Source organism: Neovison vison, chromosome 12 (genome assembly GCF_020171115.1).
Source record: "Neovison vison isolate M4711 chromosome 12, ASM_NN_V1, whole genome shotgun sequence".
NCBI classification, from domain to species: domain Eukaryota; kingdom Metazoa; phylum Chordata; class Mammalia; order Carnivora; family Mustelidae; genus Neogale; species Neogale vison.
The window spans coordinates 54,155,283-54,174,648 of NC_058102.1; the positions used below are offsets into that span (position 1 = coordinate 54,155,283).

The 19,366-nt window shown below is 35.9% G+C and overlaps 1 protein-coding gene across 1 annotated transcript; it reads left to right on the forward strand.

The window, feature by feature from the left end:
- Nucleotides 1–443: 443 nt before the first annotated feature.
- On the forward strand, nt 444–18,372 carry KLRD1 (killer cell lectin like receptor D1). Its single transcript, XM_044226343.1, has 7 exons — nt 444–605; nt 6,666–6,747; nt 13,383–13,475; nt 13,621–13,683; nt 15,971–16,122; nt 16,987–17,090; nt 18,042–18,372. The coding sequence occupies exons 1-7, from the start codon at nt 444–446 to the stop codon at nt 18,160–18,162; spliced, it is 777 nt and encodes a 258-aa protein (XP_044082278.1). The 3' UTR covers nt 18,163–18,372.
- The last annotated feature ends 994 nt before the right edge of the window (nt 18,373–19,366 follow it).

The window sequence follows — 19,366 nt, forward strand, 5'->3', positions numbered from 1 at the left end:
AAAAACATACAACTCTTAGAGAAAACAGTAGAGCAAGGCAATGTCAAGGTTTGAAGTGGGCAAGTTCTTTTTTCTCTGAGAGAGCCTTTGAACCTACTGGCTTATCTCATACTGTTTTGGTTATCTATTGTGGTGTGCCAAACCACACTAAAATTTAACATCTTAGATCAACAAATATTTTGTTTCTCACGTTTCTGTGGGTTGGCTGGGCAGAGTCCAGCGGGGATAACTCTTCTTTCTGTTCTATATGATGGTGGTCAGCTTCTTTCATGGAGCTGCTATTGGGACGGAAGCCTCCATGATTCCGTAATCCTGTCTTGCCCTTCAGTTAGGATGGCTGCAAGGCTGAGGTCTATCTCTCCTTGGTCTTTATTCTCAAAGACTTCCTTCCCTTCATAGTTATTCATCTTCTGTGACCCCTCTCACCATGTGGCCTTGCCAACATGATAGCTCAGACTGCTTCACATGGGAACTTAGCTCTTCACAAGAGAGAAGAAGATTTAGGGCCTCTTAAGGGTTTGGTTAGAGAACTTGAGAAACATCATGTTTACCACATTTTATTGGTCAAAGCAAGTAACAAGGTCAGTTCAGATTTAAAGGGCAAGGTGAGAGCACAAGGGCCTAAATACAAGAGGATAGTATTTGGGGGTCACATTATAACAATCTGCCACATGTATTAATCAATTATTTAGTCTTGAGTCAATACCCATGAAAACTCATGTTGAACATCTGCTGTGGCCCATTGATGTGAAGTGTCGGAGGTGCAGAGACAGTAAAACAGTCCAAGCCTGATGTTTACAATGTTATGGGTGCAGATTCTTTATAGACTTTAATTCAATCAAAAAGAACTTATTTTCACTGGATTGGTCTGGTTCAAAGAAAAAAAAATCAAGGAAAATCTGGAAATAGGCATATAGCTCAAGCAGATCTCCTAACTATGGGTATGAAAGCAAATATCATATAATTTCACCCACATGTAGAATTTAAGAAACAAAACAGAAGAACAAAGAAAAAAAAGAGAGAGAGAAACAAAAACAACAGATTCTTAAATACAGAGAACTGGTGGCTGCCAGCAGGGAGATGGGTGGGAGGATGGGTGAAACGGGATTGGGATCAAAAGTACAGTCTCCAGGAAGAGCACTGAGTAGAGCATAGAATTGCTAAGTCTCTACATTTTGGCACATCAGGATACATATCCTGAAACTGATATAATATTGTACATTAACGATACTTCAATAAAAAATCATAGATTTTGAATGTTAAAATGGATGTCGAACACCTAAATAATTTGCTTCTAAGTTTTAAAAATAGCAGCCTTAGATACTCCAAGGCATGTGTGGGGAGTTAAATGAGAGGGTAGCCCTGGCCTCAATAATTAGATGTCTGGATTTTGTGCATTTTATTGGTTTACATCTCTACTTAAAATTTCACTTATATAAAAGTTCAGCTCTAAAAGATAAAAGTATGAAAATCGCTGATTTAGATCTAACCACTCTAGCAGTGCTGCAGCTGATACCTAGAGAAAGTGGCCCATTCTGAATCATGTCCTGGTGGGTTGTGCAACTGTGAAGTTCTTGTCCTCTAAGTCTTCCTTGAGCATTTTTCTCACTGCTTCTTCCTGAATATTAATATGTTTAATTAATTAATTAATTTTTATTTTTAAAAAGATTTTATTTATTTATTTGATAGAGGGAGAGATCACAAGTAGGCAGAGAGGCAGGCAGGCCCCCTGCTAAGCAGAGAACCTGATGTCGGGCTCCATTCCAGGACTCTGAGATCATGACCTGAGCCACCCATGCACCCTAATTAATTTATTTTGATGCTGAACATGGAAAGCTCTCATTGTTTCCCTTTTCTCCCAAGATTTAACAATCTAATGTATAAGTAATTCATTATTTGGTTATTACTTTAGGCCTTCGGAACTTTTAAGGATCAAATAAGTGTTTTTATATATTAGGGCTTAAATGAGGAGCGAAAAATATTCAAAATGACATAAATTGATCTGTGAGAAAAAAAATCTATAATAAATCCCAAAGTGTTTTATTATAACCCCTTTTGTTGTGTTTCCCAAATTTTTTAATGCATATCTTTTGTATCTGTGGTAAAAGATATTTTTTACTGTTGACTTTTTTAGGTGAGATTCTTCCTGACATTTTCAACCTCTTCATAAACATATGAATTTGAATGAAATCAATCAAGATTGCTTTCTACATTGACTTTGGTTGTACCCAGGCAAGCATGCCTCTCTACAGTACGAGCAGAGTCTGGGACACCATGTGCACCCTACTATCCCTGAGTTTCCTTGAGTTGTATCTTGTGTCGTTGTGGTGTTTGTCCTATTTCACTGCTGGACAGTCAGTGCCCAAAATGGGTCAGGAACTATTCTTTTCTGATGTATGTACTTTTGGAAGAGGAGCAAATGTTTGCATCTATTTTGGTAGTGGGAGGCATCTCCTTTTGGGGGGGAATAGTGTTGAGCATTCAGGGGAATGGGATGGTCAATGGTAGGATGATTCTAGTAATATAACTTGGGACTATAAATCGTGAAGCAGGGGGTCTACTGAAAAAACGTAGAGATCCAAGACAATACATTTGCTATTGAGACAGTTGGAAGAATCAACAGGGGTGTCTGGCTGGCCCAGCTGGTTAAGTGTCTGCCTTCTACTTGGGTCATGACCTTGGACTGAGCCCCACACTGGGCTCCCTGCTCAGCAAGGCGTCTGCTTCTTTCTCTGCCCTTCACCCCGTTCATGTTCTCTCATTCTGCTCTGACTCTCAAATAAATAAATAAAATATTTTTAAAAAAGTAATCAACAAACACCACATCCACAAGGGGACAGAATTATCCTTCTCAAATCATATAAACCTCAAAGGAAGAAATAGAACGAAGGGCATCCTGCAAGTTTATTTCAGGAGTTCACTTGGTGCTTGATAGAAAACTTCCATGTTCTTTGCTTCCATGTCCCCAATGAGAGGGGGCCAGCCTGACATTGTACCCTGAGCAAACTGTGTTGCTGTCCCTGCCAGCATGTGGATAAGTTTAACAGTGGCCACAACTAAGAAGACTCCTTGCCTTTCATTGCGTACTTCCCAAGCACAGCTCATGGAGACGGAGGAGCACTGTACACAGTTGCAAGGACATTAAATGAAAACACCTGTGTGCTTCAAGATGGAGTCTGGTATCATACAAGCCAAGAAAGCTACACCTCGCTCGTGTGTGTCTATTTTTCAGTGATTTGCAGCCTTAAAATAGTAGACCACTGGCCCAATTCCTATTCCCGTGCAACCCCTCTCCTATATTTCCTGGAAATTATTTTAGTGGTAGACTAGTGACTCCTAGGTTCTTGTTGAGCATTTCAATTAGTGTAAAGGACAAAAGCCTGGCCTTTCTAGAGAGATATGACAGACCTGCCTTAGAACTATGGGCATACAGCTGATTCTGGGAAGCAGGCAGAGGTTAAAGTGTGTATAACTTTTCCTTTCTTTGTATTTCAGGTTAGGTAGGCTTCCCTAATCACTCCACTGACGGAGACCTTATCATCCTTGTGGCTACTGATTTTTGCTCTTCATCAGGATATTTTGTCTGTTTAGTTTAATGTAAAGTAACAATTGACAAAACTCACAAATATATCAGCTGTAGCCTACCCTTCCCCTGAAATCATTCCTTTTTATTTTTTGCAACTGTTACTTATAAGTAAATCATGGGAAGTTGGATAACTGTCAGAGAGCTGGAGCACAGCTAGTGGGTATTTCTGATTCAAAGTAGATTCATCCGTTTCAGAAACAAACTAAAATCTTCTCGGCCTTCTCTAACAAAAATAACAATTCAGGATTCTTGGCTGAGTTTTAGGCGTTCTTCCTTGGCATAGCTAGATTAAATCCAAAGAAGCACTTCTGGGCTTGGACTGTGCATTTCCTAGTAACAGGGGCAGGCCACGTCAATAGAAGAGTCAAGTGAGTACTTAACACCACAACTGTGGAGACCACAGCATTCAGAGCTCCTCCCCGCTGCTGCCTAGTTTGCGCATTGACCTCTCTCTTTTTCTTTTATCTTTTTTTCTTTTTTTTTCAAGTAGGCTCACCCTCAGGTGTGGAGTGCAACAGGGGCTTGAGCTTGTGACCCTGAGATCAAGGCCTGAGCTGAGATCAAATGTTGGCCGCCTAACCGACTGACCCACCCAGATGTCCCTTCACTCACCTCTTTCCTGTCTGCTCAGTTATCTTTTTCACAGCCAGGCTTTCCTTCATCATCTGCTTTAAAATTCTATCATCCCTTGGGGCGCCTGGGTGGCTCAGTGAGTTAAAGCCTCTGCCTTGGGCTCAGGTCAGGATCCCAGGGTCCTGGGATTGAGCCAGCATTGGGCTCTCTGCTCAGCGGGGAGCCTGCTTCCCCCTTTCTCTGTCTTCCTGCCTCTCTGCCTACTTGTGATCTCGGTCTGCCAAGTAAATAAATAAAATCTTAAAAAAAAAAACAACAACAACTTTATCATCCCGCTTCACACCTGTCCCACCTCTTCAAGTTCTCCTTCTTTGTTTTATATTTCTCCATCCAATAAACTCTTTTTACATATGGGTGATCTTATTGCTAGATTCCTGCAACAGAGTTAAAATACCACAAAACATGATTGCTGTTTCTTTTGTGGGTGACTGTATTCACTGCATCCAAAAGTGTGTCTGGTACTTAAGAGTTACCCAGGAATATTCCTTGAATAAGGAAATTGAATCCAGCTTGAAATATCTTCAGAGGATGTACTGATGCTTATTAAAATAAGAGTTGGGAGAAATCTTAAGAATTTCATTATGAACTATCTTTGAAATAGTTATTTTATTTTCAAAATATTGGCTTTAACACGTTCAGGTATCAGTTTACTTTTCCATCAAAGTTGTTCCTACTCTATCCATAAAAATTTATAATTCTCATATAATAGAAAATGTGATTTTGTTCTCTATTTACTGTTGAAGAAGAAGAATGGAGCTCATTCAGATTAAGAATGGCAATTTTAAAACATGTAGTAGCTCACTTAAATGATACAGCAAAACAAATAGCCAAGATGTGACACTCTTCTGGGATACCTCAGCCTCTTGATCAACATTCTTAAAAGATTCATAGCGGAATGACAACACTCAACACTCCTTTTCCTCCTATGCCAGTCACTGCAAAGGCTAAGAGCATCAGCTGCGTATTAATGACTTGGGAGAAAGTAAACAGAATATAGGCTATTTCTGTTCCCTTTTTTAATTCCCAGCACTCTGAAGGTGACTATAACCAGGAAAAATTCATGTTAAACATGAATGTAGTATATGTAGTATAACAATTTTTATAGTATAAGTGTAGTATAAAATGTAGTATATGCAATATAAAAATTTTTGATTATCCTAAGGTTACAGGAAAAAACCAAAGTCTTCATCACTGATAAATAAGGTTTGTCTCAACTGAGACATAATTTGTATTTTCTACTTCATGTCATGAAGCCGACTTACCAGACCTAACTCTACTGTCTCATAGCATGTTGGATGCACCCTTCTTATGTTGTTAAAAAACTGAATTATAATTTTCTAACCTTTTCAATGGTAGAGATCTAAAATTAAAGGTAATGTTTATTCTCATCATTCTACCTGTTAGTGTCTTCCTGGAACATTGTAAACATGATATTCACATACAGTGAATAGTAAATATCCTTTGACTGCTACTGACAAGTTATAATGTTTACTTTACACTTATATCTTTCTGGTAAAAATTTATCACTTCTCTCACCGCACATATACACACACACATACACAGAGAAAGAGAGCGAGTAGAAAGAGGGAGCAGGGTAAGACCTTTTTTTTTTCTATGAAATCTAACTGCAAAGAAACCCCCCAAATTTTAAAAAGAACCATCTACTTTGGTACTGATATCCTAGTGAATTATTTTATATTTCAAAGCATCAGTAAATTCACAAATAGATATTAATGTAAACAGATTAAAAAATAAGTTATGTTTTTTAGAAGACAGAAGGAATGAAAACAGGCAAACCAGAAAACAAAGCATATAATGGACAGCTATTTATTAGAGGTTATACAAAGTTTTGGTGACAGTTTAATGATCTGTTGAAATCTAGGTTTTACCTCCATAAAAACAAACAGTATATAGTCAATTATGTGTGCATGTATATATGTACGTATTCATAATTTATTAAATATGTGTATTATTAAACATTAAATATATATTTTTAAATATTTTTATTTATTTGTTTGAGAGAGAAAGAGAGCACAGGCGGTGGTCTTCCTTCTTTCTTCTTTTCCTCCTTCCTTCCTGTTTCTTTCTCTCCCTCTCTTCCTTCTTCCTCCCTCCTTCCCTCCCTCGCTCCTTCTTTCCTCCTTCCTTTTTCCCTCCCTCCCTCTCTCCCTCTTTGCTTCTTCCTTCCTCCCTCCCCTTCTTTATTTCCTCTTTCTTTCTCTCTCTTTCTTTCTCTTTTCTTCTTTTCCTCTTTCTTCTTCCCTTCTTTCTTTCTTTGCTTTTCTTGCCAAATCTGTGTATCACCTAAATGATGTACTTGTTTTTGTGTAACTTGATTCACTTTACAAACTAAAATTACAAATAAATAAAAAGACCACTTCTCTACCAAAGAATTAGGGACACATAGCATTTTTAAGAATAATCCTTTATATTTCTTTTCTTTCAGATTTGGTTCAGGCAACTGGATTTTGGAAATGTATATGTTAATCGACCTTCACTGGCTGAGAGATCAGTAATAAAACTAAAAGGTGAGTTTTCCAGACTGATGAGTTTTTACTGATCTGAGTAATCTCCTATACTTACTGTGTCTTACTATTCTTAGGGAATTCTTTTCCCCTGTTTTTCCTTTATGCTCAAGTTTTATCAAGAGATACTGATCACGGAGCTTTGTAATACACATATTTTTGTCTAAGATCAAGAAAGAGGCTTTGTGCCATTCCACAGATATGTAGTAAAAATACTTCAGTTTTAAACCTTAGGAAGTAAACAATGTGTCACTAGGTGTGTTGCTTCAGAGTGAGAACCTAAACACCCTCCCAACAGCTCACCACAAACAAACTGTTTCCATCTGCAGGAGGAATAACAAGCCACAGTTGCAGCCAACAAGTTCAATGCAACTCTTACATGAGGTCTTACACTCTACTGAAGTCTCCTGTGATGGGACTTATTAATTAGAAGAGATATGCTTTAAGAGCTGAGATTAAGAAATTTTAAAACAAATTGTATGGTTTTTTTTTTTTTTTTCCTCATTCTGGTTTTATAAACCCCTCTCTGCCCTTAATCAGAGAATGCCAATGTTTAATCCAAAATCTGTTACCAGTTAGGACATTACTTTGAATGCTTCTTTTGACATCTTACTTTATAAAACAGCTATTAGGCAGTGTCAAGTGTTGAGAAAAATCTAAGTATATCCAAAACTTCCACATTTTTTTTTCTTTCTGAATCTGAGTAAGTGCTTCCTGAACTGTATATAGAATTGATTGCTTCTTTGAATTTATTGCTTGTTTGTCTATTTCTTTTGATGGGAAGCAGTTTCCTGGTACTTTTAATTTCATGGGGAAAAAAGAGAAACATTGTTGTATAACATCTTTGGTTAATATCCATGATTGAATTTGTAGCTATCATCTAAATCACAACTGTAAAATGATACCCTGCTTGTCAAACAAACATGCAGTATCTTAAACTCATAATACAATTGCACAGATACTGGGTAAAAAATACAGATTGAATTAAAACAATGTGTTGAGGGGCGCCTGGGTGGCTCAGTGGGTTAAGCCGCTGCCTTCGGCTCAGGTCATGATCCCAGGGTCCTGGAATCGAGCCCCGCATCGGGCTCTCTGCTCAGCCGGGAGCCTGCTTCCTTCCCTCTCTCTCTGCCTGCCTCTCTGCCTGCTTGTGATCTCTCTCTGCCAAATAAATAAATAAAATCTTTAAAAAAAAAAAAAAAAACAATGTGTTGAATAAGCACTGAAAAATCAGCATTTCTCTAATGGCAAATATTTCCTCACTTGCTGGAGCTGCAAAATGATCATCTCAACTCCTCAGAGAAGGCCAGAGTGAGATCCTGTAAGGAACAATCCTAGTCTACTCTTAGGAAAGTTCTGTTGGTGGAACTGAATGACCAATAAGAATCTGGTTACTCAATTTAAAGTAATGTCAGGATCTTTAACTCCAGGACAAGAATATTCAAAGGGAGAAATTTAAGTGATTTCCTATTGCTAGATCTACTTGTGTAATCTTTACATCAAAGAAAGTATTGGATAAAGCAGAATTTCTGATGTATAAATTGCTACATCAGTGAAGTAGTGGAATGTCCCAGTGCTTCATTAGGATTAAATGTATTGGTACTGGGAAATGTGTACTCATACACTTAATGAGACTTTCAATTAAACACTAGAATAGGCATGTGATATGTGCTCAATAAATGTTAAAATGTTCTCCACTAAATCAAATCATTAAAATGAAAATTGGTAAAGTTCCAGTCACTTATTTTGCCTTTTCTTTCACAAGCAAACTTCAGGATAACAAAATAAAAGGAGACAGTTACTTTCTAAAATATAAAAACAGAGATTATGTGATAGCAGTCACACAAACTTATATACAAGACAACATCGCATAAAGCTATATACACACTTACAAATAAGTGCATATAAAACTGGTGACATCTGAATAGTTTATGGATTGTATGAATGTCAATGTCTTGGCTTTGATATTATACTCAAATTGTGCAAGATATTGCCATGGGGAAAACTGAGTGAAGGGTGCTAGGGAACTACCTCTATTGTATTAATTTTACAACTTTTGTCAATCCATATGCATTGCAACATAAAAAGTAAAAAAGAGAGAGAGAGAGAGATTAACTAGAAGATTAACTAGAAAAAAGTACAGTTATTCTCTTTGATTAGTGTCAGCCATCTTCATTTCCCTTTCTCATATCTCAGCTACACTATCCTCTCTCTAACGTGGAGCCTACTTAAAAAAAAAAAAAAAGAAGGAAAGAAAGAAAGAAAAAAAGAAATAAATTCAGAGACAGTGGATATGCTAAATATTTTCAAATCCAAGCTCATACAAGTCATGGCTCATCTGTTATAACATTCTTTCTTGATGAATCAGGACTTGAACTGATTACAATTGGTACACAAGAAGTTCACTCTTTTTTCCCCTGTGCTTCAAAATGAACTTTTATCGGTTGATCAGTGGTAGACTCATTCATAAAGACCTATCTTAAGAAAAAAATAAAGGAATTAAAACAAAAAAAACAAATACTGAAAAGGGGCCAATAATTTCCTAAATTTCATCTTTCTAGAAATTTAGTGTCTTGGATTTCCTTTAGATGATCATTACTCTTCATTTTATACCACATTGTTTTTAGTAAAGTTGGCCGCACTCCAGTATCCAAATTGGACACCAACCGATTCAAATCAATCAATGTGTCTTATCTACTAGCCACAGAATTTGCATCTGGCCTAATCAGTGTCAGCAAGATGGAGATGGATCCTTGGATAACTCTTTAGAACTTGAGGAAAATAAGCTAGACACGAAAGAGTTTGTAGTATGTTGTTCTAGTTATGTAAATTTCAAAAATGGTTTGAATTTTTGCATTTTGCAGTTTGCATTTAAAGTGAAGATAATTTTGGAAGCAAGATGGAGGTGATATCTGGAAGGAGAAAGAGAGTAGTAACTAGGTAAGGTAAGGAAAGATCTTGAAGGTGCTGGAAATGTTCTATTTCTTGATGGGAGTGGTAGCTGCAGGTATTGCCTTTGACAATTCATTAGAATTTTTGCTTTTATTACATTTCAATATGTATGTTTCATTTTATTTAAAAAAATGGGAAGAAGAAATTTGTGTTGAATTTTTTCTGTCTTATTTAGGTTTTGTTGTGAGGCATCTATTTCTCACTTTACAGTAACTACAGCTCTGTATTTCCAAATCTAATTTATCCCACAAGCTCATGCTCAAATTTCAATTTTAATATGAGTCCTTTCCTTATTTCTTTCTGAAGTTGCCTCTTCCTTCTCTGTTTCTTTGTTCTGCTCCAGAGTGGATTGGGAATAGATTCAATGATACCTCTTCTGTAATGAAGCAGAAATGAGAGAGAGCTGGGGTCTCCTATGATTTCCAGAATTTTAGTATATCAGAATAGATAGAGAGTAGAGATCAATTGATATTTTCTCAAACCGAGTGTCACACATTTTCCATTCAGTGATATTGAAAAATACCTCAACACTGAGCTGAATACCTTTGATTTGGTTGTTAGATGTTGAATGAACTTTGAAAAAATTATCTGGTTGTTCCTTTTACCCTAAAGTAGTTATTATAGAAATGACATAAGGTGCCTTACCAAATTACATGAATAACATGAAATTCAGGTTTCTGGGAAAAGGTTAAGAAACTCTTTTTTTTTTAATTAAAATTTTTTTAAAAATATTTTTATTTATTTGACAGATAGAGATCACAAGTATGCAGAGAGGCAGGCAGAGAGAGGGGGAAGCAGGCTTCTCGCCAAGCAAAGAGTCCGATGCGGGGCTCAATCCCAGAACCGTGGGATCATGACCTGAGCCGAAGGTAGAGGCTTTAACCCACTGAGCCTCCCAGGCGCCCTGGTTAAGAAACTCTTAAGAAAATTTACAATGAATAAAAATGGACCATTAGTAAATACTAAAATACAGATACTTGTGTTTCTATGAAAATAAATTATTTTGATTATGAATAAAAAATACATATTCAGTGTTCTTCCCAGATGATGTTTCATTTAAATAAAGTGAGTAGGTTCATGTTTCATACTTCAGGTGATTAGAGATAAAATAGGTAATCATAATTCTAACATGTGGCTTCAAAATAGAGTAGATTTTCATTCTTATCCATTGTGTTTTATGCAACAACCAATTAAACTTTGAATCACAACTATTTTAGCTCATTTCTACCATTTGTTTTAAAATAATGGGGCCTTTTTGCATCTCTGAAATAATATGTGGAACCATATTAGAGGTATGAATATAAAAACTAGTCCATCCTTTTAAGAAAAGAAGTTCTTGCTATGTCTGCATTTGACACTTTAGCTGACTCCAGAAACTCTAAGACAAGTGCTTTATCTACATAGTTTCATTGAATTCAAATGTCCGAAGATGGGACGTTCTAATTACTTAGGAAGAAACTGTTGCTTAAGGCATTTATGTTCTGATATATCCTAAGATGAATACACTTTGATGGTGATTTATAAACCATAAGTGAATGGGCAGAAAGAGAGGGAGAGGAAAAGGGAGAGAAATGAGTCATGTGATTACTTACTTATTATAAGAGAAAATTGTGCAGAAAAAATAAGAGAAAATCCTGTTGGAGCATGAGGTTAAATAGCAGAGTCAGATGACATTCATTTACTTTATTCAAAATGCAGTGAGCCCAGATTTGCATAGGCAAAAGCAAATCTATGACTCTGTGTAGTTGGGGCTGCTGGGGCTGGGACTTATTTCGTATGTTCCACTGCGTTTCTAACCAGGGCTTTATGAACTCCTACCATCTTAGGTCAGACATTCGCTTAGTACCTGGTTTGGGGAGGATAACTCCACTTTCTCTCGTAATTTGTTAAGTGTCAGGTAGTTCTGGTGCTCTTCTTAGTTCTTTTTTTTTTTTTGAGTTTACCTCAGGTAACACCAAGGCAGTTTTATAGAATTGTCCTCAAGGTAGAGCCTCAGGGTGTGAAATATGAGACAAGAAAACAAAGGAAACAGGGTAACAATTCATCTCTACCCAGATTCCCAGTAAACTCGAAGGATGAAAACCATAAATTTCCCGTTTTCCAAATGATTTTTAAGATGGTTTTGATATTTACATATTTAAAAAAAATCCCTCTCATTTTCTTTTATGATAATCAAAGGGTTTGCATTACACATGTACTGTGGTGATTTCCTGTGTTGTGGTTCCTGGAACACTTTAGAAGCTAGTGACTTTACTGCTTCTTGTTCATATGATACATTCACCTATAGAAGATTCGAGAACATTGTTCAAATAAATAATTTTTCTTTTTTTTTCTTTTAAATTTCTTCATGCATGACTTTTGGATTGTTTAGCTTCCAGCTCAGCTCTGTGAACCAACACACCACCATCCTTCTTGATTAAGCACGTACTGTGTGCTGCCAGCATCGACACTGGAACATTCCTCATGGCAGGTATGTGAGTTCCGAGTCATAAAATTTTTAAAAATGAAATGAAAGAGAAAGCGCATCTCAGGGATATGGCTAATTTCATGGTAGCACTTTTAGGAAGAAATGGACATTTTTAGGCTTTCCATGTGTCCGTGCTCTCCACTCCTGATTCTTTATCTATAACTCAGAAATGATTTTGTGAAACTTTTCCAGCAGGTTTAAAGAGTAACTTCTGACAATAATAAGCTCTAAACTCTGAATGCAAACTGAATTTACCAGATTAAGTTATGAACAACATAATGCTAGCACCGAAGTAAATTAGTGACAGTGCTTACAAGTGTCCTTTTAAAAATTTACCATTTGTGTTATGACACCCTAAGTCACCTAGATTAATAGTATGTCTGTTAGTGACTCTTTGGGAGAGTGCTAATGTTAATGCCACATCTCCTAACATAAATTTGTTTTAGAGTAAATGCCAAAAAGCAGTAATTTTTGGTGTGAAAAAGCGTAATGTTCTTGAAAAAAAAATGGCTGCTAATATATCATAACTTAATGTACGGTGAAATGAATCCAGGTCCCCAAGGTATTACCCATATGTCACATCAGGCTGGGAGTGTTCCTCTGTCTTCTCTTCCTTATCAAAAAACCTCTACAAAGCTACAAGCAGCTGGACATTTCGTAGGTAGAGAATGCACTGAGGTGACTAGAAGGGCACATTTCCAAGTACTATTGCTGCAATGATAGAAGATGCTAAGTAAAAGACTCTGGGTCTAGACAAACTTGCATTTGATTTCTGACTTGGATACTGACTAGCTTTGATACCTGGAGAAAATAACATTATTAATGGACCTGACGTTTTCTTATCTACTTAATGGGAATCATCTTATCTTGTGATTCTTGTTATGTAAGCCTATAAAACACAACTTGATGCCTACTGATGTCTTCTTACTCTGAATCTCTAAGCTTCTTTGTGGAATTAAGAAATAAATGGTAAGTCCACTTTACTGCAACAAGACTGGTAAAGGAGAAAAGTTATAGATAATTTCAATAATGAATAAATTACAGCACATAAAAATTTGGGTATTGGAGCAAGTTATGAAGGGAATGTTTTCATTTTCCAGCGTTTCATTGACAAGATTATTGGGTTATCAAACCAAAGAATGTTTTGGATTCTCTCTCACTGTATTACTTTTAAGAACTTTGTTCTTTAAATAATCACTGTATTTCTCTTTCACTACAGCTTCTCAGACCACTCCATGGAATTTGATTTCTGGCATCTTAGGAGTAACGTGCCTTATTTTGATGGCTATTATGGGAATTTTGTTGAAAAATTGTAAGTTTTTCTAGACAAGTTTGTATAAAAACCATAACTTTGGTGAAACAATTCAATAATAAAGGTTTCATTTTACTAATGTGTAATATTTTATTATTTCATAAACTTGTATCTAATGAAGTAAATTTTTAATCATTTCTTACAGTATATCCTAAACAAAGTATTCAGCCAACATTGTCACCAGATGAAATCACTGAAGTCCAGAAAGGTAGGTTCCATACTTGGGAAAGTCTTAGTTTTGGTAGTTTCTTGTTTTTCTCACACTGAGCATGATGGAATAGTACACTTAAGAATACGGTTTTACCTACTAATTGTAGGATAGTCATGTTTCATTTTTTTCTAATGTAAAAAGCATAGATTTCATTGAACATGGGTCATTTACATATTTAAGTAATAAGGAAAATATTAACCTGAAATGACATTTTTTTTCTTATATGAGTGCTCATGTTTAAGTAACAAATAAAAAAATAAGTTACAGTAAATACTATGGTTAAAACTAATTACCTGCTGGTTTGCTCACAGTTCATATTTTTCTATCTCTTCACCTCTGCTTCTACTTCTTGCATGACTCAGAATATAGTGCAGATATTTCTGTTATTTTAAAACCCACTTACCCAGTGAAAGCCTGCTCAAAGTCCAATTTTTTAAAATATTTTTTTAAATGATCTCCAAATTGTCTCACTGTCTTCTGTGATCATATTTGTCTTTCTTTTCCCTTAACATTTTTTCCATCTGTATTGTGATTTTTTTAAATTTATTTTTTATTTTCAGCATAACAGTATTCATTATTTTTGCACCACACCGAGTGCTCCATGCAATCCGTGCCCTCTATAATACCCACCACCTGGTGCCCCGACCTCCCACCCCCCTGCCCCTTCAAAACCCTCAGGTTGTTTTTCAGAGTCCATAGTCTCTCATGGTTCACCTCCCCTTCGAATTTCCTCCAACTCCCTTCTCCTCTCTATCTCCCCATGTCCTCCATGCTATTTGTTATGCTCCACAAATAAGTGAAACCATATGATAATTGACTCTCTCTACTTGACTTACTTCACTCAGCATAATCTCTTCCAGTCCCATCCATGTTGCTACAAAAGTTGGGTATTCATCCTTTCTGATGGAGGCATAATACTCCATACTGTATATGGACCACATCTTCCTTATCCATTCGTCCGTTGAAGGGCATCTTGTTCTTTCCACAGTTTGGCTACCATGACCATTGCTGCTATAAACATTGGGGTACAGATGGCCCTTCTTTTCACTACATCTGTATCTTTGGGTTAAATATCCAGTAGTGCAATTTCAGGATCATAGGGAAGCTCTATTTTTAATTTCTTGAGGAATCTCCACACTGTTCTCCAAAGAGGCTGCACCAACTTGCATTCCCACCAACAGTGTAAGAGGGTTCCCCTTTCTTCACATCCCTTCCAACACATGTTGTTTCCTGTCTTGCTAATTTTGGCCATTCTAACTGGTGTAAGGTGATATCTCAATGTAGTTTTAATTTGAATCTCCCTGCTGGCCTGATGTCGTATTGCAATATTATTGACATATAATGTGTAAGTTTAAGGTAATCAACAGGTTGATGTGATACACTTATAGTTGCAAAAGGATTACTACCATAACATTTGCTAATACCTCTATCATGTCACAGAATTACCATTTCTGGGGAGGTAGAGCCCTCAAGATCTACTTTTTTAGCAACTTTTGAGTACATAATACAGTATTGCTAACTATAATCATAACTGTGTGCATTAGATCCCTAGAACTTATTCACCTTCTAACTGGAAGTTTGTCCCCTTTGACTAATATCTCTCCTTTTACCCACCCTCCAGCTCCTAGTAAGGACCACTCCACCCTACACTTCATAACCATTCACTTGTCAAAGATTTGAGTACCTACCATGTGTCTTGACTTTTATCACTGAGGAGAGTAAATGTTCAAGACACTATCACTGGGAAACTGTGCAATATCAGACTTCAAGCTCATTGTTTTATTTATCTCTATTTTCAAAATAAAATATCCAAACATCAGAATTCTCCAATTTGTGCTATATTGTTTTCTGACTCAGGAAATATGCTAAAATATTTTCCTTTATATATCTCTTTCATCTCATTTATTCTTATTTATACAGCAGAGCTCAATTTGGGTCATTTCCTCTAAAAGGTTCTTCAGCCGCCCTCCAATTTACACTCTGCTACCCAATGTTTTAACATACTGACTTACTCTTGTGTATATTTACCAAAATTACCATTAAATCTACTTGATAAATGATTGGAAATTATATTGTTCTGACTCTATATCTCGAATATAATCTCTATTAGGAAAAAGCATTATGTCTGACTTGTTCACATTAATAGCACCTGAACAATTGTATGTGTAGTGGATTCTCAAAGAATATTTGTGGAAAATAGTGAAGAAATAACAAATTATTTTTGGATGAGTAAATAACATTGAAAAGATTGAATGTCATAAGTCATTTTTCTTTTTTCTCTTAGACTCTGACTGTTGTTCTTGTCCAAAAGGCTGGATTGGATACCAGTGCAACTGCTACTTCTTTTCTGGTGAATTAAAGACTTGGGAAGAAAGTCAGAGTTTCTGTGCTTGGCAGAATTCCAGTCTACTTTGGTTTCAAAACAGAGATAAATTGGTATGTATTTAATTCTGATTTCCTACATTTTCTTTGACCTAGGAAAATATGCTATCTAAGTAAGCTGAATACTTTAATTTGTCTTTAATTACAGTAAATGGATGGTTATTATTTGAATTGACTTGCTAATTTGTTATATCTTGAAACAATCGTTATAAAACCTACATAAAATTTCTCAAAGATTTATATTATAGGAATAAAAATCAAGTCACAGTCCAGATAAAGTACAAGGAACATTTTAGAGAGAATTCAAAGAATGAATAATGGGCCATTATTTTTACTCAAAGACTAATAAAATAACTTCATAATTTTTAGTTCATTAACTGGGCTTATAATTTCTTTTGTAATTACATTTTTTGTCATCATTCTGGGATTTAATGTGTGATAAGTACGGAGGGTCTGATAAAAAAATTACCCAACTTAAGAAAAAGTGAAAATTTCTCTAGCTGCATTATGAAACTATCTTGAGTTAGGGTAGACTATATCTATGAAATTTATCCTCCAGATACTGTTGATGTGGGATCAAATTTGATTGTAATTTTCTTTGAAAACTCTTACTTTCTTCTAATGTTTTCTATTCCTTGAAGAAGTGGTATTTTGTGACATTTATTTGTGTATCATCGTGTTTCCACTGATTTGTGGAAATCAGTGAATAAATAACATAAGGAAGTAAAGCACGTAACTGTACTTTCAATAAGGAAGAAAATATGAGGCCTGTGACTATGCTTTTTAAACTGGACATTAAAAATGACTTCAGTTTCTGTGATTAAAAAGTTAAATTTGATGCTGACACCTTCTTAAAAGTATATTATTCCTGAAATACACTCAAATTTGATTAATATGTTTGTCTCTGTTTCCAATCAGCATTTTATGAGCTCTAGTACACATTTTTACTGGATTGGACTCTTTTACCATAAAGACAAAAAGGCCTGGCTGTGGAGAGATGGCTCCCCTGTCTCCCAAGATCTGTAAGTTTCTGGCAGTCAAGTTCCTTTTTAGCCCTGCCCTGCCTTGTCCTGCCCTACCTTCCCTTTCCCTTCTTTTCCCTTCCTGTCCCTTCCCTTCCCTTCCCTAACATTCCCTCCCCTTCTCTCCCCTCCCCTCCCTTCTCTTTCCTCATCTTACATTTTTCTCCTCTCCTCTCCTTTCTTTCTCTTTTAGATCTTTATGAGTTTATCTGTAGATCTCGCCAGATACTGTACATCTGGGAGCATGTAGCTAGGATAACCTATCTAAGTCTTGAAAATATAAAAAAGAGAGGCAATCTAATAATTTTAGCTCCACCTAGATCATCCAAATTTATGCTTAAGTGACATGAAGTTAGTATACTTGTGACCATAAAACAGTTTTCGATTTTTTTTTTTTGCCTCATATAAGCCCTTGGATGCCTACATGCATGTACAGATGCTTACCTTCACAGAAGCTGTTCAGGGAAAATAGCATATTATTTTCTTTACTCTTCTTGAGTCTGTTATTTTCAGCATACTCCCATGTTTCATATAGTCTGAGGTTATTTTCTGTATATTTGTAAACTTTGGTTCTCATTTTTATTCATAAACATTGGATTTGCAGCCTCAGACAATGATAAATCTTATGCTTGGATTTTTTTCCCAGAGTTGATTATCCAGTATATCTTTAAACAAAACAGAAGCATACCATATATCAAAACCATTAAAAACAGCAGGAAAAACATGAAATCCTTGGCCTTAATGCTGTTGATTATTGAGGAAGTAGCTGAGTTTTTGTAATACTGTGCTTTGAAATTGTGAAAACATGGCTCTTGCATAAAAATCAATCGACTCAATATGTTAATATCTCATTCAAGTGCTTTAAAAATTCTATCATTTAGTAAAAAAAAACTATCTTTGAATAGTCTCATTTCCTTTTCTTATATGTTAACATTTTATTTTTCATTAAAGATTGCCATCACTTCAAAAATTAAATACAGAGAAATGCATAATGTATAGCTCAAGCCAAGGTATTTTGGACGAACGCTGTGATGATGAAAGTCGTTTTATATGTAAAAAAGAGCTTATTTAAGTGTTTCTTGGAGTGGGAGGGGTGGGCAGTGAAGATTCAGTAGTACTAAGAAATGACTTCACCTCATATTATTGCTAATTATCTACTTCTGGGATCTGTAAAATGTTTCAAATCAAGTCTTATGATACAATTTTCATACATTTGAAATCATGTGCTTTAAAATTGGTGAAATTTGGGGCAGCTGAGTGGCTCAGTTAGTTAAACAGCTGCCCTCAGCTCAGGTTATAATCCTGGAGTCCTGGGATTGATCCTGGCATCAGGCTCCCTGCTCGACAGAGAGCTTGCTTCTCCCTCTCTCTCTGCCTGCTGCTCTGCCTACTTGTGTTCTCTATCTCGCTATCAAACAAATAAATAAAATCTTTAAAAAAGTTGGTGAAATTTGTGCACCTATATCTGCCATAACAGTGCACCAAGGTAAAGAATTTCAGGACTATTGTGATTTAATGGATATGTTCAACATTAAATTTAATATATTTTATGCATATATCCTTGTGAATTTTTTTGAAGAAATTCAAATAAAATAATTTGCACCAAATGATCTATATCAATGTCATTTCAGAACTTTGTAAGTCATAGTAAATTGGGAAGTCCCATCTTCATCTTACTTTTCTGGAACTTAGTTCTTTCTGGATATCTATATATCTATATGCTTCAATTTAGAGGTTTAAGTGTCATATGACAGCTTCCTCATGTGCATCATCAGACTTTAGAGGGGAACATGTTTGTGTTCTTCTCTTGGTGGTCCTGAGTTCTGCAAAGTACTTTTGAATCTTGGGCCAAATAGGTGGTTCCCATGTGATTATTTTTAGATTTCTCAAGGGTAAACGGAATCCAAGCCTGATCAAATAAATTTGTAATACTTATTTTTCTGCCCTACATGTCTTTCTTGCCTTATGGTTATCCATCAGTAAAAAGTCACTGAGATGTAAATTGAAGGTCTTATTCGCCAATCAACCCTAAGCCTTTTTCTTAAAAGTTATGTGTAAAATATTGAACATTTCCCTTTTAATGTTGGGGAAGGAGTAACCCATTTAACTGAGGGGTCCTGAGTGTGTCAGAGAAAGGGTGGGAACATAAAAAGGTCTGTTGCCTGTGACCTAGGGTTTTCCTAACCTCACAAATATCAAAAGCCAATTCCACTTTTAAAAACTGTTGCATATGCTTTTAAAAAACTTTATATTGAAACATCTTTTGTTTTCTATTT

Bases quoted from the DNA above. Each gene is read 5' to 3' on its own strand.
- KLRD1 (XM_044226343.1), top strand. From the start codon at position 444: ATGATAGCTCAGACTGCTTCACATGGGAACTTAGCTCTTCACAAGAGA. The intron at 606-6,665 runs GTGAGAGCACAA...CTTTTCTTTCAG, and splicing joins GTTCAGATTTAAAGGGCAAG to ATTTGGTTCAGGCAACTGGA. The intron at 17,091-18,041 runs GTAAGTTTCTGG...TTTTCATTAAAG, and splicing joins TCCCCTGTCTCCCAAGATCT to ATTGCCATCACTTCAAAAAT.